Source organism: Eublepharis macularius, chromosome 11 (assembly GCF_028583425.1).
Source record: "Eublepharis macularius isolate TG4126 chromosome 11, MPM_Emac_v1.0, whole genome shotgun sequence".
Taxonomy (NCBI): Eukaryota; Metazoa; Chordata; class Lepidosauria; order Squamata; family Eublepharidae; genus Eublepharis; species Eublepharis macularius.
Genome location: NC_072800.1, coordinates 17,850,032 through 17,875,975, shown reverse-complemented (window position 1 = coordinate 17,875,975; position 25,944 = coordinate 17,850,032). Strand labels below are relative to the sequence as shown.

The 25,944-nt window shown below is 43.6% G+C and overlaps 1 protein-coding gene across 1 annotated transcript; it reads right to left on the bottom strand.

The window, feature by feature from the left end:
- Positions 1-1,747: 1,747 nt before the first annotated feature.
- On the bottom strand, positions 1,748-22,017 carry PDIA4 (protein disulfide isomerase family A member 4). The gene is made up of 10 exons (XM_054991703.1): positions 21,475-22,017; positions 16,195-16,354; positions 14,069-14,274; positions 12,481-12,619; positions 11,776-11,981; positions 11,025-11,183; positions 8,527-8,678; positions 6,060-6,216; positions 5,457-5,690; positions 1,748-2,393 (listed from the first exon to the last, which is right to left on the bottom strand). The coding sequence occupies exons 1-10, from the start codon at positions 21,569-21,571 to the stop codon at positions 1,978-1,980; spliced, it is 1,926 nt and encodes a 641-aa protein (XP_054847678.1). The 5' UTR covers positions 21,572-22,017; the 3' UTR covers positions 1,748-1,977.
- Between the last annotated feature and the right edge of the window lie 3,927 nt (positions 22,018-25,944).

Sequence of the window (25,944 nt, the reverse complement as noted above, 5' to 3'; positions counted from 1 at the left end):
TGCCCCTCAATTGTTTTTGTCGCTCTAAGCAGAGATAACTCTCAGAAAATGGAGGTTACTCCACCTCCGAAAGTTGGAAGTCCTAACTTTCACCCTGTGTAGCTAAGGTTCTCAGCATTATTCGGGGAACATACAGGGTTTTAACAAGGGCATTTCCTAGCCAGTATACTGGTCACGAATGCTTATATCCAAAAGAAATGAAGGAGCTCATATCTAGGGTCAAGCTACCCCCAGAATGAGCACTCCTCAAATCCTAATTCACCTTTATCAGATTTTACCACAACTGCAGGGATAGTGCGGCATGTGGTGGGAACAGGCATGTATACTAAGAAAAATTCCAAAACTTCCTGAAAGTGTCGCTTTGGGTTAATGTATATATCAGAACCAAACCGACAACATGGAGTACAAGTCAAGAGGAAAAGGGCTGAGGTTACTGCCATGTTATAGCATCTCCAACTCTTTTTAATCATCAAGAATTGCAAGGAGGAAACAGTTCCTGTCAGGATAGTTTTTATGCAGAGAGCTGAACAGATGAACAAGGTTAGGCAGCATAATCTGAAGTAATTAGTCAAGGTAATGCAGGGTGTTGCTGTTAAGTGTTTCAGAAATAGGCAGTTGCTTTAGAAAGTGAACGACTTCCGGAAGTCACTTCATTTCAATGGCATTTGAAGCAACTTTGCAATCTCTCTTGCTAAGAAAACACACACAGGTATATAAGCCTCTGTTACAAATGGAGCCTGGCAGTTGGAACAGCACAAAAGGAAAGATTTTACACAAACCTAGCCTTTAAGAGGGGCTGTGTTTGCCCCTTAATGGGATTTTGTGGCATTCAGAGAAAGCAGTAGAGTTGAAGATCCTTCAAAATGCCCTTTTCTTTTTATGCCAAGTACCTCTCAAATGCCCTTTGCTTTTCGTGCCAGGTACCTTCTCTTCCATTTAGCTCTTTCTCTAAAGTAGATGCCCTGGGACTTCATCTGTGGCCCTGGTCTCTGGTCCAAACTTATTGTGGAAAGGCACAAACCTTGGCTGGAGAGGTGCTCACTTAACCAGCTATAGCTGCTCATGTAACGAGGACATCAAGCGATGAATTGTGCGAGATTGAGCCACCCCAGGTAACTCAGAGATGTGCCACCTTTGCCCAGCTCACATGAGGAGCTTATAAATACCATTGAGGAGCAGAGCTCAGAAGACAGAGATCAGCATCTGGCAGTAAAGAAACTGAGTGTAGATTATAGATCTGACCAGCATAAAGAAGAGTATATACGGGCCATTATGGCCACCAGAAGGAAAATCAAAGGCATCATTCTTCCTTCTCTGACTCTTGTTTAGCTGCAGCCTGAAATACAGGGCATCAGTGCCCTAAACCGGGTGGGAAGTATAAAGATACTTACAGTAGTTGACTGAAACTAAGCATCAAATGACCAGAAGTCACACAGATGCTGAAGTGCCCTGGATATAAGAGAAGTGTTTCCTAGCCAATACTGAAGTATATGCAAAAGTGACCCGACACACATTTAAAAAACAAAATATGGTGGGTGGTTCATTGTCAAAGGCACAGGTGCTGACCCCAAGACCTGGAGGCAGCATTAGCTCTGTACATGGCTGTATACATGCGCCAAGCACAAGCAAAGTGTTCCTCTCTTACAGGTAGAAACAATCCTGTTTGGATAAGCTTTGCTGGATTGACGTTAAGAGATTCTTAAAACTTTGCTATCAAGTAGGGAATAAAGTATCACAAGAATCAATCTCAAGTTAGTCACAAAAAAATAATGTATTTCTCATGAGAAAGAACTGTTAACGACTGAAAAAAATCACATCAGAAGAGTTCAGAGTCCGTTTCTTGTGTAATAAAATTTCATACTGCATTGTTTCGTTATCCCCAAAACTCCCAGTGCTCCAGGTGCTGAGTTGCTCCTGTGAACCTCTCTCTAACTTTGTATCAACATTTTTTTTTGTATTGGATGACCTTCACTCCATTTAAAGTTCTTCTTTTGTTAAGGTCAGTTTGGTGGCATGTTCTTCTACAAATTTGCTCAAATGCTCCAGATCTCTCTCCCCACCTTCAAATTTAATAGGATTCATCTTCTTGTTGCTGGGAGCAAAATAGATGGTGGGGAATCCTTCCGCTTTGTAGCTGTCATTGGTGATGTCATTGGCGGTGGCATCCATCTTGGCAATGACCAGATTTTTCTGGTTCTTGTATTTTTTACCCAGCTCTAGATAGACAGGCTCAAGTTTCTTGCAATGGCCACACCATGGGGCATATAGTTCTATGAGGACATCAGAGTTTGGATCCAATACTATCGATTCGAATGTTTTACCAACTACAATCTTCACCGGCCCCTTGTTGTTTTTTGGTATTGGCTGGGATTTCACAATGGGTTTTAGTTTACCTGGGGGGGGGGGGGGAGAAAAAAAGGAAAAACTGTCATACAGATACTATGTTTGCTACCGATGCACTCCTGAAAAAATAGTTCAATAGAGCCCGCAACAAGTTTTACTAGCTCCCATATGCCTACACCTTTCCTTTACTGTTACACTCCTCAGACCAAATGTTTTGAGTGAAAGCAATACAGTTACAATTATGAAATAGATCCAGAGGAGTTAGCCGTGTTAGTCTGTAGTAGCAAAATAGAGAAGAGTCCAGTAGCACCTTTAAGACTAACCAACTTTAATGTAGCATAAGCTTTCGAGAATCACAGTTCTCTTCATCAGATGCATGGAGGGTAAGAAGAAACTGGTCAGATATATAGGTGGAGAGGGGAGGGGGGAGTATGTCCTCATGTGCCAACAATGTCCATCTGCTCTGTGCATTGGACAAACCAGCCAACCTCTGCACAAAAGAATGGACACAAATCTGACATTAAAAATGGCAACATCCAGAAACCAGTGGGAGAGCACTTCAGTCTACCAGGACATCCCATCAAGGACTTAAAGGTCACTGTAGTTCAACAGAAACCTTTCAAAAACAGAATCCAAGGGAAGCTACTGAATTGGAATTCATATGTAAATTTGACTCAGTCATGCTTGGATTGAATAGGGAACTATGAATGGTTATCTCATTATCAGAAGTAACTGATTTCATTATCAGAAGCTACTGATTGCATCTACTCCCCCCTCCCCTCTCCACCTATATATCTGACCAGTTTCTTCTTACCCTCCACGCATCTGATGAAGAGAACTGTGATTCTCGAAAGCTTATGCTACAGTAAAGTTGGTTAGTCTTAAAGGTGCTACTGGACTCTTTTCAATTATGAAATAGAAAGCAATGAAGATTTAAAACAGACCATTCCTATGCCTAAACTAGTAACTGGATGGGCACTTAGGGAAAAAACTCAACTAGGATGAAAATTTTCCTTACTGATTGTAGAGATGTTTAGCTACACAGCATCTTCAGTTTGGTGGCAACTGTCGTCACAGCATTTGGCAAAGGTGCCAAAATAGTGCATTGGGTAAAAGGCAAAACGTGTGTACAATTGGAAGAGAAACTAGAGTATTTGTGACATGCAAACATTGTTTTTCAATTAAGCTCCAGTATTCAATAAAAATGGTAAAATGGGAACAAGTTTTGGGAACAGAAGTACCTACTGGAGAATGTTGTTGTATTTGGGGAAAAGGTACCTAAAAATTCATCTGTATATTAAGAAAATTAATTTTACAATATTGTTCAATTGGTACCTAAGTAAATTCAGACACGTATATAATACCCGGATTGGTATTTGTTTCTGTTGCCAATCCCGAAGGGAAGACCAGTTTCTGATTTTCTCAAAATGAACAGAAATTCTGGTCTAACAGTAGAGTTAATACAGGCAATTACTGGATATAGAGGATTCCAATGGATTCAAAAGTTGGTCTGTTGTGTTATCTTAAAAATGTGGTGTGAGTAATTGATTTAGAATTGGTTCTAAGTTTGGCAAGCAGTGCAAATATTTGTATTGCATTTTACTGGAAATGTACACACTCTTACCATCTATGAATAGTTATATAAAAGTATGGAAGATAACTTGTCTAAGTTAACTTATTCTAAACAAACGTTGTCAAGTAATACTACAAATATAGATTTGTGAAAAGTCCTTTATTATTAATTATTATTATTTCGATTTATAAACCGCCCATCCTCAGGGGCTCTGGGCAGTGAACAACAGTTAAAATCAGTAACAACAAGAAAACAATAATTCTAAAATCAACATACAACAAGCAATAATAAAATAAATTAACCAAGTACATAAAAGTGTAATGGTGGGGAGAACTCCCCCACCCCAAAGGGGGGAGGCCAACATGGCACCGCCCCCTTCAACCACCGAACACCTGGCGGAACAGCTCTGTCTTACAGGCCCGGTGGAATGATAATATGTCCCGCTGCGCTCGGGTCTCCATTGACAGTGCGTTCCACCAGGCTGGGGCCAGGACTGAAAAGGATCTGAATAAAAATCAGTAGCGTGTATGTCCTCATATTTTTAAAAATCATTCTGATATTGCTTGAAAGATTATTTCAGAATAAATATATAAAAAATAATGCACTAGGTTCCACTGCAAGACTTCCACAAATGCACGTTCTTGCTCAAACAAAGTACTAGAATTTCTCCTCGCCCGTTTGTGCTCAGTGAAACTGTGACTATTCCTGCTATCTTTTCCGCAAGTGCAGGACATTTCCTTCAACACTTCAAAAACAAATCATATAAAACCATGTGGACCATCCGTTGTATATTATAGACACACTATTATTATGTTAAAATTGATACTGAAGGGCAAGGCGTCACTGCAGACCCTTCACTAGTGGAGCTGCACTTGAGTACATTTTCCTGTTGCTGATCCAATCCACTGTCATTAAGCATGAAAACGGCAGGAAACAATGCAGGGGGAAAAGATCTTTGAATCTATTCGTCTGAACATCAGAAGGCTCAGGGCTAAAGATCTATCCAGTCTTTGGGAGAGTCCATCTGCTCTAAAGAAGCACCGTGTCTGAGACAGTCACCTCACAGATAACTGGGAGCATTTCGTAGAAAAAGAGCTGGAGGAACTCATTAGCATAACTCATTAGCATATGCCACATCCATCACCGGAAGTGTGTCATTAGCATAACGGATTTGCATGCGCCACACCCCCTGACATCACCTATCCTGGCTGTTTTGGACCCAATCCTGGCCATTCAGGGCCAAAATTGGGCCCAAAATGGCAAAAAGGGGCTGAAAATGGCCAAAAACAGGCCCAAAATTGTCAGGACTAGGCTGCTGCTGAGTGGGAGAGTGATCTACCACCCGTCAGAGGCCTGATCCGGGCTGTTTCAGCCCCAATTCAGGCTGAAACAGGCCCCAAATGGCCGAGAGTCAAGTGGGTGGGGCCACCTGACATGTGACCTCTTTGGGGAACTGCCGGAACCGCGTTCCTGCGCGTTCTCCCTCGAAATGAGCCCTGATTGGAGGAAGAAAAAGGTTACACACCCCACTGCAACTTACCTTTTTTGAATGATAGAACGAATTCCCTTAGCACGTCTGAATCAAACTCTTCTGGTTCCATGGCATATTTCTTTCCCCCTTCATCGAAGATTGCAGCATTGACATCCTCTCCACTGTCAATCAGCCCCAGGTCTTTTATCTCTGTGGAATAGTCTTCTTCATCAGCAATGGCAAATGTATATTCTGGGAAGTCCTTAGCCACCTCCAAAACTTTGTTTCGCCAGTACTGGGTAGCTGGAAATCACCAAACACAAAGAAATTTAAGAGACTTCTGCGATGTTCTGCACTAATTCTTGCAAGGTGACCGTTTTCTCCCTCACCCTTCCCCCCCCCCAATTTTTATTATTTTATTAGAGCGAAGAGAAAAAAAAAAGCAAAGAGGGAAAAAAAGAGTGCTGGCTACAAAAACAATATTGGCAAATCTATCCAAATATCTAAAAATAAGTCCATAAGCAATTGCTGCCTATATGCAATATATTCAAATGTTGTTAAGTTAGAAGGTCTTCAATCCAGTAATTTATAGGAAGTGAGTTTATGTCTTTCCAATGCTGAAGTATAAGACTTTTAGCAACTGTAAGCAACCATTTTTGAAGGCATACTTACCCACGCGATAATCAAAGCTGAAGTCTACTGTATAATAAACGACCACAAGAGGTTTCTTTGAATATCTCTTGGCGTCATTGGAAGTCTTGCGATGACCAACTAGAGGCAAGGCATTTTTCACCACATGCTCTTTAATTGCAACAGCATCGGTCGATTCCTGCTTACAGTAAAAAAATAAGATGCAATATTTTGAAAGAGCTGACATTTGTTTACTCACTCATTCGGGAGAGGCTGAGAGAGTGCAACTGGCCCAAAGTCACCCAGCGAGTATCACAGCAGAATAGGTATTCAGTACTTTGTCTCCGAGTTCCTAGTCCAACAGACTATCACTAAATGCAGTATGTATACAGACCCTAAAAAGCCAACAGAAAATTGAGCCTTACAGGCTATGAAGGGAACTGAAAATACTGTATGCCAGCCAGCCACAGGAAATCTAAGATTATTGAATAGTCAGGATTATTTAATATTCCCTGCTGTGTAACACACACTTCTGCCCTGACCTGGTTAGCCCAGGCAAGCCTGATCTCATTAGATCTCAGAAGCTAAACACGGTCACTTTTGGTTACTAACTGGAGACTTCCAACGAAGACCAGGGTTGCAGAGCCAGGCAAACCACCTCTGTTAGTTTCTTGCCATGAAAGCCCCACCAGGGATCGCCGCTGCAAGTCAGCTATGACAGAACTCTTCACCACCAAGACATACTGCTATCCATTTTGCACAGAGAAACTATATTTACTCATGATATAGCCAGAATTAATTAATGGTAACAATCGGGGCTTTTTTTCTGGGAAAAGAGGTGGTGGAACTCAGTGGGTTGCCAGCACAGGACCACACAATGACGACACTTTGGGTCATCTGGAACAAGGGGGGAGTTTTTTAAAGTTTAAATTGCCCTCGGCAAAAATGGTCACATGGCTGGTGGCCCCGCCCCCTGATCTCCAGACAGAAGATTGTTTAGATTGCCTTCCGCACCGCTCAGCACGGAGGGCCATCTAAACTCCCCTCTGTCTGGAGATCAGGGGGCGGAGCCACCAGCCATGTGACCATTTTCAAGAGGTGCCAGAACTCCATTCCACCGCGTTCCAGCTGAAAAAAAGCCCTGGCGACAATGAAAAGACTTATTCTATGACACAACTTTATGGATCCATCCCCAAAAAGGAGATCACATCTCTCCTCTCAAAATGCTACCTGGAATACTTGTCGATCGTTTCGCCTTGCTCTCCCCAAACCCCAACACAGTTCAGACTGTATCCTACCCTTGAACTGGATATGCTCAGAGTTCATATATCTGACAGCTAGCATGGTGCAGTAGTTAAGAGTGTCAGACTAGGATCTGGGAGATCCAGGTTTGAATCCTCACTCTGCCATGGAAGCTTGCTAGATGACCATAGACCATTCATATACACTCAGCTTAACCTACCTTGTTGTGAAGACAGAATGGAAGAGAACACTATGAGCTGTTTTAGGTTTTCATTGGAGAGAAAGGTGAGGTATAAATGAGGCAAATAAATTAATGGAAAAATAATTATAATATACTGGTTTCATTAATCACCATAGTTTTGGCTTTAATTTGCCCTTAAGGGAAAACGTTTAACTGTTTGTGGAATATAGGGGAATATTTTGATCTTTATGACCATTGCTTCTACACATTGCTTGGCAAGTTGAGGGTATTATTATTATTTAGATTTATAGTCCGCCCTCCCTGCAAAAGGGCTCAGGGCGGATCACAACATACAGATAAAAACATATTGATAAAACAGTTTAATGATAAAAGCCAGACTTCGGGGCATAAAAACAAACTCTGTACCATGTTCCTAATATCCCAGGGCGGGATTCACTTCACCCTTCCCTGTCAACCATAAGGGGAAGAGAGGGGTGGAGGCGTCAGTTGGTGCGCGATTTGCCATCATTCCTACATGGGGCAGATTACTCATATAGCTCCCCACTAATAGACAGGCAGGGAGGCCAACAGGTAGATCTGAATACTGGCTTCAACCAAATGCCTGGTGGAATATCTCTGTCTTGCAGGCCCGCCGAAAGGACACAAGGTCTTGGCGGGCTCGAGTATCCTCCGACAGAGAGTTCCACCAGGTTGGAGCCAGGACCGAAAACACCCTGGCCCTGGTTGAGGCCAGTCGAGCCTCCCTAGGGCCAGGGAACGCCAGCAGATGTTTTCCTGCTGATCTAAGCGCTCTCCGGGGTACATACAGGGAGAGGTGGTCCCTCATGTATGTCTCAGGTATGCCTGAGGCGGTCCCCTCAGGTATAAAAGATGAAACCCACTGCACAAAAGGCCGTCACCCTCTACAGATAAAGGCCTCGGTTGAAGCCCAATATAAATCTACTTCCATACCAAACAGAACTAATCAGTTAAAAGGTAATGCAGAACACTAGAGATCAGAACTCATAAATGGTTGATATTCTCAGACAGGGCCAGCGTTATTCTTCTGTGGACATTATTACTCACTTTAATATCCAAAACATGCATTTTGGGCTCATACTTTGACTGAAATTTTTCAGGCTGCATCACCACCAATTTCCCAGGATCCACTTTCAAGAAGCTGAAGATTTCATGACTGAAAGTATGATGGAATCTGTAGTCTTCTCTTACACTGTTAGCTTGAAAAAAAGTTGAAAAAATTCCCCAAATCAGAACGGTAACAATGGCTGAATCAGAAATGCAAACAGTTAATATAGCATCACTATCCTTAAACTGAAGTGTCGTACAGCATGGACTTTCTCAGACTGCACATACAAAACCACAAGAATAAGAAGACAGCCTTCCTCTTGCACAGCCTCCCCATGCCTCTGGGTAAGAATATAAGCCCTGCTGGATCAGAGCAGCGGTCCATCTAGTCCGGCATCCCAACTCACACAGTGGCCAACCAGTTACTCTGGAGGGCCAATTACGGGGCTGAGGCCTCCCCCTGAGGCTGTCTCCTGGCACCGGTATTCAGAGGTTGACCGCCTGAATGCGGAGGTTCCCTTTAGTCACCACGGCTAGTAACCACTGATACATCTATCCTTCACGAATCTGTGCTGTCAACAGGATAGCAAGACAGTGCCATTCATCTTAATGTTAAGATTAGTTTAAGGTATACTGCCTCTGTACCATGAGGCTCCATCCAGCAATCACGGCTAACTGATGACCTAATGTCAAAGAAGGTTTTTTAAAAAGGACTAATCTAGCAGCCATCATGAGTTAAATGATATGTTGTGTGTGGCAGGGCTGTCTGTCCTGAACTTGGTGTCAGTTGGTTTCATTAGGAGATTCCTAAATATTATTTAGAAAATGTTATAACGGTCCTCTCATTTCCTTTAGTCCCCCCCCCCCCCCGCTCTTCTGACTGCTTTAGAGTCAATATATAGGAAAGGAGTTCCAACCTCTTGCATGTTTAAGTTGCTCTCTTCTGCACCCTTCTTAGTGCTAAAATATTTTCCCTGAGGATCAGTCCTGCTTGGGTCACTTTAAGTCTCAAGATTTAGTATCATGGAAGAGACCATTTTTCTTCCTCGCCAGAATGCTGAACATGTTATCTTCCACCAGAAAACCGAGATTGTTTCACTCACTGGGAATTTGACTTCAGAAGGCAGTCTGCATCCTTTAATTTGCCATTTCCCCCTATACACTCTCCCCATATATTCCCCAGAGGACACTCCGATCAGGGGACAAACAGCTGTTGGTGGTCCCTGGCCCCAAGGAGGCCCACCTAGCCTCGACTAGAGCCAGGGCCTTTTCAGTCCTGGCTCCCACCTGGTGGAACGCCCTGTCTGCTGAAATCGGGGCCTGGCAGGACCTACTATCTTTTCGCTGGGCCTGCAAGACAGAGTTGTTCTGCCAGACATATGGCTGAGGCTGGGCCTCCGCTGGCCTGGAAAAAAGGGGTGTATAAATCTTAACCCTCCCTGTGAAGGCTATCCACCATTCTGTTTTAAATATATTGTTTTTAATGAACATGAATTTTTAATTGTATTTTTAATATGTTGTTATCCGCCCTGAGCTCGCTCACGGGGAGGGTGGAACACAAATTTGAAATAAATAAATAAAAATTATTTGACGTGAATGAGGATTCTCCCACCCATGGTCTGGAACCCGCAGTGAGTGGGTGGTTCCCTCACCCCCACATAAGAATTCAGTGAGAATAACCAGGAAACATTAAGGGCTATGGCTCTGCAATAGCCAATGATGGAGAAAATATGCCAAAGCTACTAGGAATTAGAGGGGCACAAACCGAAATATGAACCAAAATACAGCACAAACCAGGCTGTTTTGTGGTTCGCGAACCAGCGGTTCATCAGAGCCCATTTCTGACGATCCGACACAAACTTTAGGCTGGTTTGTTTTTTGGTTCGTCACTGCAGACAGCCTGGTGCTGATCAGTTTCCTAGACAACAGGGGATGGACTTTCTGTAGACCTTCTGCTGGCCTGGAAGTGACGATTTGCTGACCCGGATGTGATATTTTGATGAACCAAACGAACCGGTTTGCGAACCAGGGCAGGTTAGTGAAAGTTTGTGGTTCGTGAAATGCGACAAACCACGAACCACACGATTCATTTTTTTTCCTGTTCGTGCCCATCTCTACTAGGCATCCATCAGCAAAAACAAATTCTCCTCCTCTGTATATTCAGAACGTTTAAAGCATTTTCACTATGTGGGACCATATCAGATGCCAAACGAGCAACCACAATTTGCCATATCAAGAATGACCAAGGAGGTCCTCTGGCTTGCACCCTCCTCCTCACCCCTCTCATGGAGATTTCTGGTTTTAAAACTAACTTGCTGCGATACCACATTTGGGTGCAGACTACAGCACACCGCCTACAAGTCATGATTAAGTTATTGCACGGGGCTTACCATCTCTTGTGGCTCTTATCACAAACAAACTGGTTTGTTTGTGACCTCTGAATGCAGCCCAGGCATCAGAGATTAGTGAAATTATTCGTCAATAAAGAAAAGGCTTACCAGCCTCTTGATACAGTTGGTAGGCTGGGTCCTGATCACTTTTGAACAGCCCAACGATAATGACGTCCTCTCCATCCTTCATAAATTCTTGCACTTGTTTGATAGCCTGGATCTGTTTGGATGGGGGGCCAGACTGTTCTATCATGTAATCCACAATTCCTATGTTGAAACCAAAAAAAATATACAGTGCTACTGGTCGGCAAAAGGAAAAAAAGCAGTGCCATTTTACTTCATTAAAATTCAATCGGACAAACTTTATTTTACACACACACTACATCGTTTATGATTAGGCCTTGGATTTTGGGGACTTATCTTTACGCAGCTACGAAACTGCTATTCCTCCCTGTTGAAACTTATAGCTGCAATATCATTTTTTATATTGCCGGTGCTGCATTTTATCACTGCTGTACCAGAGAATCAGCAACAAGGTTATAAAAGAAGTAGGGGGAAATGGCCTAACACTAACACAAAACCTCAATTTTACTCAATATCAAAACCCAAGAGTACAAACACTGAAACGAGTTCACTTGCAGAGCATGCTAATGCTACCAATAAAGCAAAATAAAACATACATTACGAAGCATTACAAGAAGACATTACCAAAAATAGCAAGCGCATTTCTCTAAATGAAACATGGAGTGACTGTGGCTCAGTGCCCAAGAATGGGAGCAGGGATCTCCGAGTCTTGATCGCGGCATTTATAATTTTTGGCATGAACTAGGAATTAGAAACATCACTCGCAATTACATACCATATTTTTCTCTTGGGCCATTGTAATCAAAGGGTTTGCCCTTGCGGAAGATCTTGAGCGTCGGGTATCCAGACACGTCGAATCTCGTGGCGAGATCTGTTTCAGCAGTTGCATCAACTTTTGCCAGGAGTATCGGAGGAGTACGCTTGCTAAGCTCCTTGGCTGCTTTCTCATATTCTGGAGCCAGCTGTTTGCAGTGTCCACACCTATAGGAAAAGAAGAACGGCAGTTTTGCAGGCAAAATTTGAATTGTATCTGCTTTTTATGCTACCAGTTTTATCTGTTTTATTTTATGTCTTTTAATGACATGATCCGCTCTGAGCCTGCTTGCGGGGAGAGCAGACTATAAATTTAATAAATAAAAGATCTCAAGGAGATTTTCAATTTTTTTTTTTTAAAGAGGATGGAAAGAAGCTTACTATAAATGAAAGAGAAAGGAACAAGAATGGGATAACAGTCTTGTTTTTCCTAACATTAACAGCATCAGTGCTGGATTTTTTTTCTTTTTTTAATTTGTAGCTGATAAGTTCCTGTATGGAGCATCCACTTAAATGTCTCGATTCAGATGCAAATGCCTTAGAAGATCAACTATTCTGAACACACACACACACACACACAGAATCTACTGCTGCTTCAACACAGGAGCCATAAACAGACATGACACAAGGAAAAGGAATAGCAGAAGCAAGCAGGGCTCCCTCCTACCATGGAGCATAGAATTCAACCAAGATGATGTCAGCCTCGTTCACAGTCTCATCAAAATTGTCCTTGGTCAACACTAAGGTTGCTTCAGGCGGAGGGGTCCAATCCGGCTGTGAAACCTCTTTCACTTTAGTCACAATTTCTAAAATAAAAATGAATTGAAAACATAATGGCTTCTTTATTGCAACGACCGTTGGTATCTCAACCCCAGCAAAGTCCTCGTAGAAGGAAGCAAGCCACTTAACCCCTGGGCAGGTTCTGCTCTGAATACAGCAGTGTCCCTAAGAACAGCACTGCTAAGTGGTGTTCTTAGCACATACAGCAGTGGTACGGCAACATACCACTGGTATGGGGAAAATCAGAGGGTGCGCTTGCGGATATCAGAGGGTAGGGGAAACAAGTCCCGAGGCTTTAAGAACCGGAACTTATCAGGGTAGTTCTGTTTCAGATCCTGTTTCTTCCGTGCATACAAATACCCTTCCCTTCCCTTGGTTTAAAACACTAAGAACTGTTACACTGGCATGCACATGACATTATGGGATATTTGGTAACCTGCTTGGGAAAATCATGAAGTTGATTGCTAAGTCTTGAACTGGCAGCTGGTGACCTGCTGCCTTTAAAATGCCCTTATTCTTAGCTGATGTTGTCCCATGGGTGAAATCAACAGAAGCCCATACACAGGCTTTCTCTGTGGTGGCCCCCTACCCTGGGGAACGGCCTGCCTGAGGAAGTCAGGAGAGCTCCCACTCTCCCAGCTTTCCGCAAATGATGCAAAACCAAATTATAAAAAAAGGCTTTTGTATTACGAGGCTCTCAGATGCTTCGCTAATGAGTTAGGGTCCGTAGATTTCACCACTATGTTGCCTTACGTAATATCTGTTGCTTTAAATATGTGCCCCTATGTGCTACCTGTGCTTCATGTTGTCTAATGTCACTCCTAGAATTGCTTATGTTCTGTTTCTGCATTTTTAAAACTCTGTATTGGATGCTTGCTTGCTTGCTAATGCTATGTCTTTGTAAACTTATGTTTATTTACCCTATGGCATTGTTTATGGAAACGTCCTTGATACTGACTGTACTGTACTATTCGCACACTGTGTGATCCACCTTGAATGAGAAAGGCATAAATGACAAACAAAAACAAGGAAACTACAGAATTCCGTGAAAGAGTAGCTGACTGCCAGTGCTTCTGACAAAATACATCTCCAAGATTATTCTTTGCAGACTTAAGTCTTCGACGCTAGAAATCCTTCCATCAATAATGGTTTTTGGGGTCCAGTGACGGTACACTCTGGTAAACTGATGTTAAAAAAGGTTTGATGGAAGACACTTTGCTTTTGGAACATTTTTGGACACAAGTGACCTGTGCAACATTTTTCATGGGTTTTTTTTGCCATAAGGGGGAAAGAGATGAAGGAATGTTTGTTAGGTCCCACAATCCTACTTGGACACTCTCACTGTTACACCACGTGTGAAACCGTCCTCACTCTCCCTTTATTTCACAAGTCAACACTGAAGTACGTCGGAAACAGATTACTGGCTATGTGTAGCAACCTGTATTTAGCAACCTCTGAATACCGATGCTGCTTACCTGCTTCAGTCCTTGAGCCGTCATAATCCACAGGCTGCCCCTTCTTCAGAATTTTGATGGTTGGGTAACCACTAATGTCAAAACGACCTGACACAGCAGTGGCTACAGTAGCATCGATTTTGGCAACTGGGATGGGAGGATCATTTTCTTTCAGTGTTTTGGCTATCTTTTCATATTCTGGAGCAAACTGCTTGCAATGTCCACACCTGAAGGACAAGGGGGAAAAATTAGTAAGAAGTTAAGCTTTGCTTCTCAATTTCTGAATCAGACTGATGAGCATCCGAGAAAGCACAGAGAATACTTTATTTCAGAATGGTACTGGGTTAAGTGTTATATTCATGAGTAACTCCGCTCACATTTTGAGAAGTGATAGAAATTAAGCAGAGCAATGCAAAGCAAAACAAAGCCTCCCACTGACTGTGGGAGGAAGATGCCACATCTTTCAAATGCCTTTTCTTATCTTTTCCACAAGGGATGCAGCCATATTTTTTTCCAGTATCCTTTACCCTTTTGTAACAAATCTTTGCAATAGAAATATTCTGTATTGTCCAAACGTTTGGGCTTGTGGGCTCCAGACAATACCAAGCATTTCTCTAAGTAAGGGAAGCTAGAGTACTATAGATTGTTTTGGATCCCACTTAAAAATTCTGTGCACACAAGGGCAAGGTGATTTTCACCAAGCTACAAGTGACGCCTGACACAGGTTGGACACTTGTCAGCTTACCTCAAGTTTTGATGGGAAATGTAGGCATCCTGGTCTTGCAGCTGTAATGGAGAGCCAAGCTGTAAAACCAAGATGCCTACATTTCCCATCAAAACTTGAGGGAAGCTGACAAGTGTCCAACGTGTGTCAGGCGTCACTTGTAGCTTGGCTCTTAGTTACTGCACAGCAAAACCAAGGACAACAGGCCAAGGCCTTCTTAGGCCTGATGTGACGTTCGGATAAATCATGAGAACGCTCTTCTTGTGATCTGAGCACTTCAAATGGAGGAAGACCACATCAGTGAACACTCCCTAGCAGCAACCTCCACAACTATAGAACGTATCTTGTGTCAAAACCCCAATACATTATTAAATGTTTTACCGAGTAATATTACTTGGTATAATGTTACCAAGTAATATTATCAAAACACACAGTTTTATGGTGACGGCAGCGAGAGTAGTACATGCAGCAATATGGAAGACAGAATCTTGCCCAAATGAGACTGAGTGGATGAACAAATTGTATGAATATGCGCCTATGACCAAATTAACTTCTTATATACATAATAAGACCAATCTTAGAATTTCAGAAAAATGGAAAAAACATTTTTGACTACGTAGCTGAAAATTAAGAAAAACTAAGAATCTCTATTATTAAAATAGACAAACTGTAAAATTAACATTCTAAAACTTTGATTATAAATGTTAAGTGTATGTAAATAAGGGGATGGAGAGGAGAAATTGTTTTGTAGTACAATAGGCTGTTATATACTGTTTTTACTGTTTGTGTATTGTTATATATCTTGCTCCTGTGCTGCTTTCTTGTACCTTTTAAAATATTTATATTGCACTGTTTTATATTGTTGTTTTAAAACTGTAAAATGTTAAGTTTTTTAGTGTGCTGTTTTACAGAATGTAATCCACCCTGTGCCTTCCAGTTCGGAGAGGGCAGAATAGAAACTGAAGATAAATAGATAAATAAATAATTTTATCCATTGTTTATTGTCTTTATTTTTTTCTTTACTTACAATTTTTTTAAAAAAAACAATACAGATGTTAACACTGGCCCTTGAATGCCTGAGTTCTTCATCATACTGTAAAATTAGATGCTCCCTCCTCAGTGAAATCCCTGCTGTCTCAAAGTTGAAACATCACGTCTGGCATCAATGTCACCTGATTCCCACAACTTCCCACAGAAACACTAACACCACCACTGTTAACAATGGTTAAGGCTAACCAGGGCTTCCAGCTGACTGGCCAAATCTGGGTTAGTGCAGAACAGTTTAGTATTGGTGCCAACGTCTTTCTTTGCATGGCCATGCATTAGATGGAAGCACTTTATGGCAACTGCCAGCATACACACAGCAGACAACTACCACATTCACTTGCTTAAAACAACAAAACGCTGCAGGTCCCAAGCTTACCACGGGGCATAGAACTCTAGAAGCACGGTATCTTGGCCTTCAACAAACGTGTCAAAGTTTGCATCGTTCAGCACCGACACACCATTTTCCTCTTTCACCTCTGTGTCATCAACTTCATCTTCATCATCGTCCTCATCAGTCTCCTCTTTGGCAAGAGACTCTGAGTTAATTAAGAAAAAAATGACACTGTAATGCAGGTGACACACATAATACACGCCCATTTCTGTGAAAACAAAGATCTAGAATGCAAACATTGGGTGTCCACAAGCAGGTTCCTAGAATGCTCGAAATCTGTGTTCGTGCAAGTACAGCAGCATCTGGGACAGGGGATGGGTGCTATATGAGAAGGCAAAATCTTACTGGTAGTTGCATTTGAAAACTGAGTAGGATCACTGGTTCATCTAGTCTTGTTTACTCTGACTGGTGCTATTATCTAAGATTTGGGGCAGTGCTGGTTCCAGCCTGGCTACCTAAGACTTCTGATGCAGGTAACGCTCAAAATTGCATCTGAAACCAAAATTTCTCTCTCTCTCTCTCTCTCTCACACACACACCCATGTTAAAGCTCTAAGCTAAGAGCCTTCCTCAAACTAAGCTAAACATTTCTCAGGCAACGGAGGCAGAAAATCTGTCTTTGTTTTATTCATTTAAAAAGACACACTGATTTATTCAAATAATTACTCAAGTATATTCCATCCAACTTAAGCATCCCGAAGAGAAAAAGCAGAGGCTTTTTTACAACAAGTGAAGAACATAACAGGTTCTACTTTACTTTACCTTTCTACAACAAAAATGTGGAAAAATCAGGTTAACTTCTTCCAATTTGACAGAGAAAATAGGAATACTCAAGTTGCGCTTTCTTATTCTCCAGAGAACTCAACGACTTCTGAAATCATTTAGAGGCTCTCCTGCCTAAGACTGACAACTTAATTCAAATCTGTGTATGGGGAAAAAAAATCTTCCTCGCTTATCTGTAGGAACAGGCTTGGAGTCCCCTAGCCTGGTCCTCAAGGATTAATCACTCTTCCTTTGTGTCCCATTTCAACTCTCAAGCATATCAGCGACAACATCTGACGAAGAGAGCTGTGGTTCTCGAAAGCTTATGCTACAATAAAGTTGGTTAGTCTTAAAGGTGCTACTGAACTCTTTACTATCAGCGACAACGTAACACCCCTTAGTCAAACGTACCTCATGCAGGGCCTTATTAAACCTTCTGCTATTTGTTGTCTACCTTTTCAAGCAGGCAAGTCGTAATACTTGGCCCAGAGAGCCGCGTAGGGTTTGGCAGAACAAAAGCCGCGCAGGTTCGGTCTAGCATGAAGCCGTCCATAAATATTGTGTCTGGATGGTGCCTAAATAGTGTGGGTGGGTGTGAAAATTAACATGACCGTGCAATAAATGGCGCTATTGTTCAGTTGAAAAGTTGGATCATGTTCTAGACCAGGAAGCTTGTTGCTGATGTAAGAGTCGCTGGAGATGAATAAGGCACCCAGTTCACGGTTCAAATCATGCCACCTGAGTAACGTTTCCAAACTTAGTGTGCATCCCAGTCAGAATGGAGTTTCACTTACCATTACCTAAGAGGCCAAGAGAAACAGATGAAAGGCCAGTGGAAGGCACTGCTGGACACTGCTGCCCCACTGCAGTCGCCATGGGAGACAGGTAAGCCACAAAGGACGTCTACTGCACAGCCTGCAAGGCTGTAGCCTTTTCTAAGCAACTGCAGCCTTTTTCTTGTGTTGAGCAGGCATTAGAGGAGGGACGCTTTTCAGAACTCTTATGACAACTCATTCCTTCAATACGAAGTACTGGCGGGCACAAAACAGCGAGCCCATCTTCAATGAAATGGAACTGAGTACTATAACAACAACAACATTCAATTTATATACCGCCCTTCAGGACAACTTTTAATGCCCACTCCGAACGGTTTACAAAGTATGTCATTACTTTCGTAGAAAAAGACCTGGAGGAACTCATTAGCATAACTCATTAGCATATGCACGCCCCTTGACATCACCAGAAGTGTGTCATTAGCATAACTGATCTGCGTGTGCCACACTCCCTGACATCACCTATCCTGGCTGTTTTGGACCCAATCTTGGCCATTCAGGGCCGAAATTATTTATTTATTTGTTTTATTAGATTTTTAGTCCGCCCTCCCCACCTGGCAGGCTCAGGGCGGAGTACAACATTTCAATTTACATAAATACAGTTAAATTGGGCCCGAAATGGCAAAAAGGGGCTGAAAATGGCCGGAAAGGGGCCCAAAATGGTCAGGACTGGGCCACTGCTGAGTGGGAGAGTGATCCACCATCCATCAGAGGTCCGATCTGGGCTGTTTCAGCCCCAATCCAGGCTGAAATAGGCCCCAAATGGCTGAGAGTCAGGTGGGTTGGGCCACCTGAAATGTGACCTCTTTGGGGAACTGCCGGAACGATGTTCCGGTGTGTTCCCCCTCGAAATGAGCCCTGCCCACAACAAAACACACTGTGAGGTGGGTGGGCTAAGAGAGCTCCAAGAGAGCTGTGACTAGCCCAAGGTCACCCAGCTGGCTTCAAGTGGAGGAGTGGGGAATCAAACCTGCCTCTCCAGATTAGAGTCCCGCGCTCTTAACCACTACACCAAACTGGCTCTTGCAAGGGATAGCCCTTGATGGAGAAATAATTCTTGGTTTAGATCAGGTACAAATAAGTTCTCACTTTAATTTCCGGCTTTGATCCCTACACGCATTTGTGAGTTGAAATGATTATAGAGCTTGGGCGGATTTAATTACATGTTTGAAACCTGCACAGTTCCAAGACTGTAAGCAAAAATCTCCCCTGAGAACTCATTTGTGTAACAGACCAAACAGCATGCACAATTCAGTATAAACTTCCTCGAGCAAACCCTGAGCACAGGATCTGGGCAAATCCACAATGCTGTTTTTAGACTCTGTCTTCAGTAGGGCCTTCTGCTGCAATCTGAAAGTATATACAGATATTGAAGGCAAGCCAAACAGTTCTCCGGGCGCAGGAAACGCTTGTACTACAGGCTTGGGACCACAATTCCATTCCCTACATAAAGTATTATGGAAGAAATTGTTATTTTGCAGGCTGTGCACCCCCACCCGTAAAGCATTCTTCCACATGCTTGGGCCCTGCACCTAAGTCAAGCGATAATAGCAGCTAGCAATTATTGAGATTAACACATTCTTAAAACAGGAACAGAATTTCTAAATCTCTGTTGAGTACGGCTGCGACAATGATATTTATGCCACAATAAATCAGACAGTCTTTAAATCGCCCCCCTTTTATTTTTTTTCTGTAACAGGCTAAAACAGCCACCTAACTAGAATTTGTATCGTAACATTTCAAAGTGAGCTGCATTTCTGTTTTCCTCTTGATATTTAGAGTACCACTGAAAAGTAATTTTGAAATCAGTGTCCAAGTAAAAATATTCAATTTACAAGAGTATTATTTGGGGGAGTTACGTACATTAGGCCACTGAATACACGTGAACGGTCTATCAAGCAAAACTTTCAAGCCAACCTTTAAAAGAATCCAACAATCCTTTACTAGCACCAGGGAGGTATATTTGTTATCTGAAAGACAGATCAAGGTACTTGGGACTAAGTGCTTCAAATCGCTATTTGAAAAAAAAACAGTAGCCATTGTTCGCTTGGACAAACAGAAGGTGTCTGGAAAAATCAACATCAGGAATATTTTGCCAACACTGCTTTGCTTCTCAGCCCCACAGGCGTACAATAAGTACCATTCAGCTCCGAATTTTAGGCTACTTCAGTAAGTTTATCCAGAAACACACCAGCAGTTCAGATAAATGCAATGCAACAGGCCCTACTAGGCCATTTTAGCCAAGATCCTGAGATCAGTCAGAGAGAAAAGATCAAACAGCTCACCATGCATTCCTCTCCAAGTTTACAGAAATGTAAGAACTACCTTACTGTAAGCCAGTAATCTGTTTCTGCTGTGACTAGCAGGATGCCTTGGGAAAAGGGAAACCACAATCTTCCTTCCTATCTGAATTGTGGGGGCAGAGGTATACTGCCATTGAACATGGAGGCTCCATCCTCCATATAGAACTTCCTTTGCTTTTGATGTAAGTTTTGAGGAATGACAACCTTCCAAGTGCAACAACACCTACAGTGCACCTAGGAGGAAAGCAATAGGCCTTACTAGGGAATCTAAGATCCCTGGAGATCACCCAAGATGAAACCCCTTACCACTGATTCACACCCAAGCTTACACAATTTCCCAAGAAGACAGGTTTAGGTGGGTAGCCATGTTGGTCTGCAGTAGGACACCAGGATTTGAGTCCTGTGGCACTGTAGAGACCAACAAGATGTTTACAGTTTAAGCTGTCGAGAATCGAAGCTCCCTCAGAGACTCAAATCCTGCAGTTCCCCATGTATGCTACTCTTAAGGTATACTGCCTCTGAAGGAGGGAGGCTCCATCCTGTCCTGTCTAATAACTGCTGGAAACAACTGAATTCCACAAGAGCACAGCTGTCTCGGATTTGAATCCAGAAGCACCTTGGGGACCAACCAGGTGTCCAGGATCTCCGGTTTCACGAGTCAAAGCTCCTTTCTCCGATCCCAAGAAGGAAGAAGATACAACCACCAAAGGGAGCTTTGACTCTCCAAAGCTCATACCCTGAAAATCTTGCTGGTCTCTTAAGCTGCCGCTGGACTCGCAACCTTCCAAGGTAAGCTTCGAAAACCGGGCACTGGAGGCGTCCTTGTCTCTTTGCACGAAGAATACAAAAGAACACAAGGCGGGCCTGTGCAATGGAATAATGCAACGCTGCAAATGAGGAAAGGGAAGGGTTGGTCCAGCTCCCCAAACGAAAGGGGTGCAGGAACAAGCATTTTTGCCGGGAAAGGGTCTGAGTTGTGCTGCCAGCAGCCCAGTCTCTTCCCTTCGCTATTTCCCACTCCAGACCCTCCAGTTTTCTCCCGTGCTAGAAGAGATGCCCCCCTCCTTTGGCCTGCTTGGCTCTCCCACGCCCTTTGGCCACCCTCAGGCTCCCACCTCGGGTTGCCAACCTCCAGGCCTAGCGACGCCCCCCCCCCCCAGCATTGCAACTGACCTCCAAAGATCGGCTCCCCTGGAGAAAACAGCTGCTTGTTGGGGGCGCGGTGCAACCCATGCCACGGTATCATGCTTTAGTCCTTCCCCTCTCCAGGCACCAGCTCCAGGACTGCCGGAATTCCCCAACCCGGAGCTGACAGGCCTCCACCCCACCCCACCTGCACGCACGCAAGCAACGCCCCAGCCCCCTTACCGGCCCCGGGCTCCTCTTCTTGGCCCCGGGCTAGGAGGGCGAGCTGGGCCAGCGCCAGCAGGAGGCTCAGCAGGCAGACTTTGCGCGCCTTCCCCATCTCCGCACCGACCTCCGCGCAGCCTTCTCTCCCCTCCCGAAGGGAGATCTCCCTTCTCCAGCAGGAGAGCCTCCTCCCTGATTGGCTGGGGAAGGAAAGGGGACGATCGGAGCGGCCGGCCAATCCACAGCGGCCAGGCGCGAGCGCTGCTCCGAAAGGCTCAGAAATGAAAAAGTTTTTTTGCCGTTATCAATTCCGACGTGACTCCGCGCGGTGCGGAACAGCCGCGCGCCGCGCGCTAACCCGCACGCCCGCAAAGAGTCCCTTGCAGGAAAAGGCGCCGGGGCAAGGCCTACGGGGGGCGATCGCACGAGGGGGCGGACGCGCAGCCAGTGCGGAGTTTTTAAAAACGGCCGTCCGGCTCTGAGGTGCCCCTCTTGGATTGGCCGAGCAGCGAAGCACCAATCCGGGCTTGCCACTCCGCGGGCCATGCAAACAAACCCCGGGGCGGAGGGAGAGGGACAAAGGGGAGGGGAGGGGGAGGTTGGTCACCGGCGGGCGTGGCCGGGGAGTCGGAGAAGACACATTGCGCGCCGGGATTGGGTGGCTTGGGTGACGTCATAAGAGGGGGCGTGACCTCGAGTGGGAGTAACCAGGCAGGAGCGTCTGAATTTGTCCCACGTCAGTGCAGGGAGGGTTAAGGGGGGCGTTGGGTTGGATCAAGGTGGCCTTTCATAAAGAGATGCGGGCCCTCCATTCCTCTAAGAGAATCGCAGTAGGTCAGATCCTAAAGAACAGGATTTGAGACCAGTGGCACCTTAGAGGCCAGCGAGATTTTCAGGGTGTAGGCTTTAGAGAGTCAAAGCTCCCTTCATCACAAAAAGCACAGACCCTGGAAATCTAACAGGACAGCAGTGCTAGTCTGTAGCAGTAGAAAAGAGCAAGAGGCCAGTAGCATCTATAAGACTAACAACATTTGTGGTAGGGTGTGAGCTTTCGTGAGTCACAGCTCGCTTCTTCAGATACCTGGAAATCTAGTCAGTCTTTAAGGTGCTACTGAACCCAATTCTTGCTCATCTGAAGGAGCTTTGAGTTTTGAAAGCGCGTCCCCTGAAAAATCTTGTTGGTCTCTAAGGTGCCGCTGGACTCAAATCTCACTATTCTACTGCAGACCAACAGGGCTGTTTCCTGTAAACACCATTACTCCCTATTGAAGTCAATGGGCTTTGAAGGATAATTTTGTAACTTCTAAGCCCATAACTAGTCGTATGATTTGGTTTGGAATTGCATTTTATCCTTTTCATTATTCCAGAAAGGGCTAGACGTGTTAGGAAATGAAACAGGAATCTTGTGGTGCCTTAAAGAATGGTTTTAGTCCATTTTTTCATGAACTACAGCTCACTGGATTAGATCTGATGAGTGGCTTCTCACTATGCGGACATAGGAAGTGTGAGAAGAAAGACAGCCGGGCTAAGGGAGCATGGAAAGCAGGTCGCTCAGAGGTCAAAGGTGATATAAAAGTCCAAGAAACAGACCAGTCACTAGTTATGGTAGGCCACTGATTCCTGCAGAAGGTGGCACAAAATTTGAATCTGGTGGCACTTAAAAGACTAACCAAATTTTCCAGGGTACGAGGTTGAATGAATCAAAGCTCACTGCATTTTATCTAATGAACTGAGCTTGTGACTCATGGAAGCTTAGACACCAGAAATTTTGATTGGTCTTTTCTGGACTTGAATTTTGTTCTGCGACTACTGACTAACATAGCTATCCACTTGAAACTGTGTGCAGCAGGTGCAGAGTTCTAGTTTTTGCTGAGAGTTAACAATTCGAGTGAGATAAAAATCCCTGGTCCCTGCTCAACTTGGTGAACAACAGCGTGAAAATGGAAGTGCTAAGGGATTCAGTGTCTGTTCAATGAGGATTTCTGAAGATACCAGTGACTTTTCTGTTGAGTAAAATGTTTTAAATTCATTTTTTAATAAACTAGAAATCTAGGATGTATAAGATAACTATTAAGTTGCATTGTGAAGGCTACAACTGTCTCTAGTCAGCATGAAATGTGCAGCTGAGCGCAGAACAGAGATAACTCAAGTAAACCGGGAAAAACATTAAGAACAATACATGGCAGGATCAGGGCTTTTTTTCAGCTGGAACGCAGTGGAACAGAGTTCGGGCACCTCTTGAAAATGGTCACATGGTCGGTGGCCCCGCCCCCTGATCTCCAGAGGGGAGTTTAGCGGTGCGGAGGGCAATCTCAACTCCCCTCTGTCTGGAGATCAGGGGGCGGGGCCACTGGCCATGTGACCATTTTTGTCGAGGGCAATTTAAACTTTAAAAAACTCCCCCTTGTTCCAGCTGACCCAAAGTGCAGTCCTGATTTCCACCACCTCTTTTCCTAGAAAAAAAGCCCTGGGCAGGATAGTTTAAAATGCCATTGCTAGAGCTAGGATAAGCTATTCTTAAGAGCAACAATAGCCATTTCAATAGGAATGCCAGATGAAATATTTAGGCATCCTTATTACAAAACGTTAAATCTGAGCCCCCAGTTAATCTGAGTCTGCTTCAGATACTTTTTCATGTACAGAGAAGTTTTCATCTTAAAACTATCATTAGCACAATATTATTTATGGAGCATATGAAAGAAAAATGGACTTTCTGAGACGGTTTTAATGAGGGAAGGGCAATGCAAGTGCCGCTGGATTTTATAAATTGAACTTGGTTTTATTAAGCTGTTTTATATTATGATGTAATCCACTCTGAGCCTGCTCTGCGGGGAGAATGGAATATAAATATAATAAATAGCGGTTATTTCAAAGGTGTGAGCTCTTGATATGCTGCTTATTGGAAAATAAAAAAAGTTGTAGTTGGCTGTATCAGCCCACATAACAGCCAAAGCAAACACCAAAATCCAGGTAATAGCTTTTCATTAGGGCCAACTAAAATGACATAAAACATTGTGCAAGCTTTTGAGCTCACCAGAACTCATCATTGGGCTGTATTTTCCCCAAAAAATAAAAAACGGAGGGGGGGGGGAGGAACAGGAGGGGAAATAACCATGGGCGGGGGGGTCATCTGCAGAATTCATACCAACCTTCAGATGCTATGCTGCCTTTATGTTCTGAATTGCTCTTGGTGTTAAGATTACAACACTTGCATCGTGGGAAGAAGTAAACAATGGAGCATCATCTCATTGGAAAGATAAAGGCCAACACAGTCCAAATGCCACTCAAAAACTCAGGCAAGAAGCACAGCTCTCTTGGAAGACTGAAAGACGAAGGAAGCATGTGATAGTTTTCATATGAACAATATTTAAGATGGTGTACAGTAGGGTTGCTAGCCTCCAGGTGGTGGCTGGAGATCTCCCGGAATTACAACTGATATCATGGTGACAGAAATTAGTTCCCCTGGAGAAAACAGCTGTTTGGAGAGTGGACTGTATGGCATTATACTTACTGAGGTCCTTTCCCTCTGCAAATCCCGCCATCCTCAAGCTCCATTCCCAAATCTCCAGGAATTTCCCATCCTGCAGTATCCTGGCTGCTGCATTTTGGACCACTGAAATTTCGGGTCCATTTTCAAAGGCAGCCCTACGTAATCTAGCCTGTATGTGTCGGTGATGACAACAACAACGTGTGCTTAGATACTGTTAGTGCCCCAATGAGAGCAGTGAACAAAGTCAGTGTTGTTATTATCCCCACAATACAGCTGGGGAGCTGGGCCCGAGAGGAGTGGCTGACCCCAAGGCTACTTGCTGAGTTCATGGTAGGATTGGGTGCTGAACCAGCAGAGAGCTGACATATGAAAAAAAATAGTATGTTGCAAAGAAAATTCTCAAAATTTACTGTATGATCTTGGGACTGGAAAGTGAAAAGATGACAGTACTGTATTATACTATTGAATGTACTCATCTCACATTGTGCAATCTGCCTTGAGTCTCAGTGATGAGTGATTCCGCACATGTTGGATAATGCACTTTCAATGCATTTTATCAATCGTTTGAGGTGGATTTTTTGTTCCACACACAAAAAAATCCGTTCCAAATGATCTATAAAGAGGATTGGAAGTGCATTATCCAACGTGTGCGGAATCACTCTCTGGCTGATTCCACACACGTTGGATAATGCACTTTCAATGCACTTTATCAATCGCTTGAGGTGGATTATTTGTTCCTCACACAAAAAAATCCATTCCAAATGATCTAGTGTGTGGAATCACTCTATAAATGACAAAATAACTGTAAAAAGTGGGGAAAGGGTTTCAACTGTCAGTTATCAAATTCTGGACCGTTTTTCCGCACCTCCTTAACTTCTTAAAAATTGTTCTTGATAACTCTTATTAACAATAGAGTGGTTTCAAAATGCCCGTATGATGGCATTTAACAAAATTTTTAACATAGTGAAGCTGTTTCCTTTTACGATATGATCAGAAGG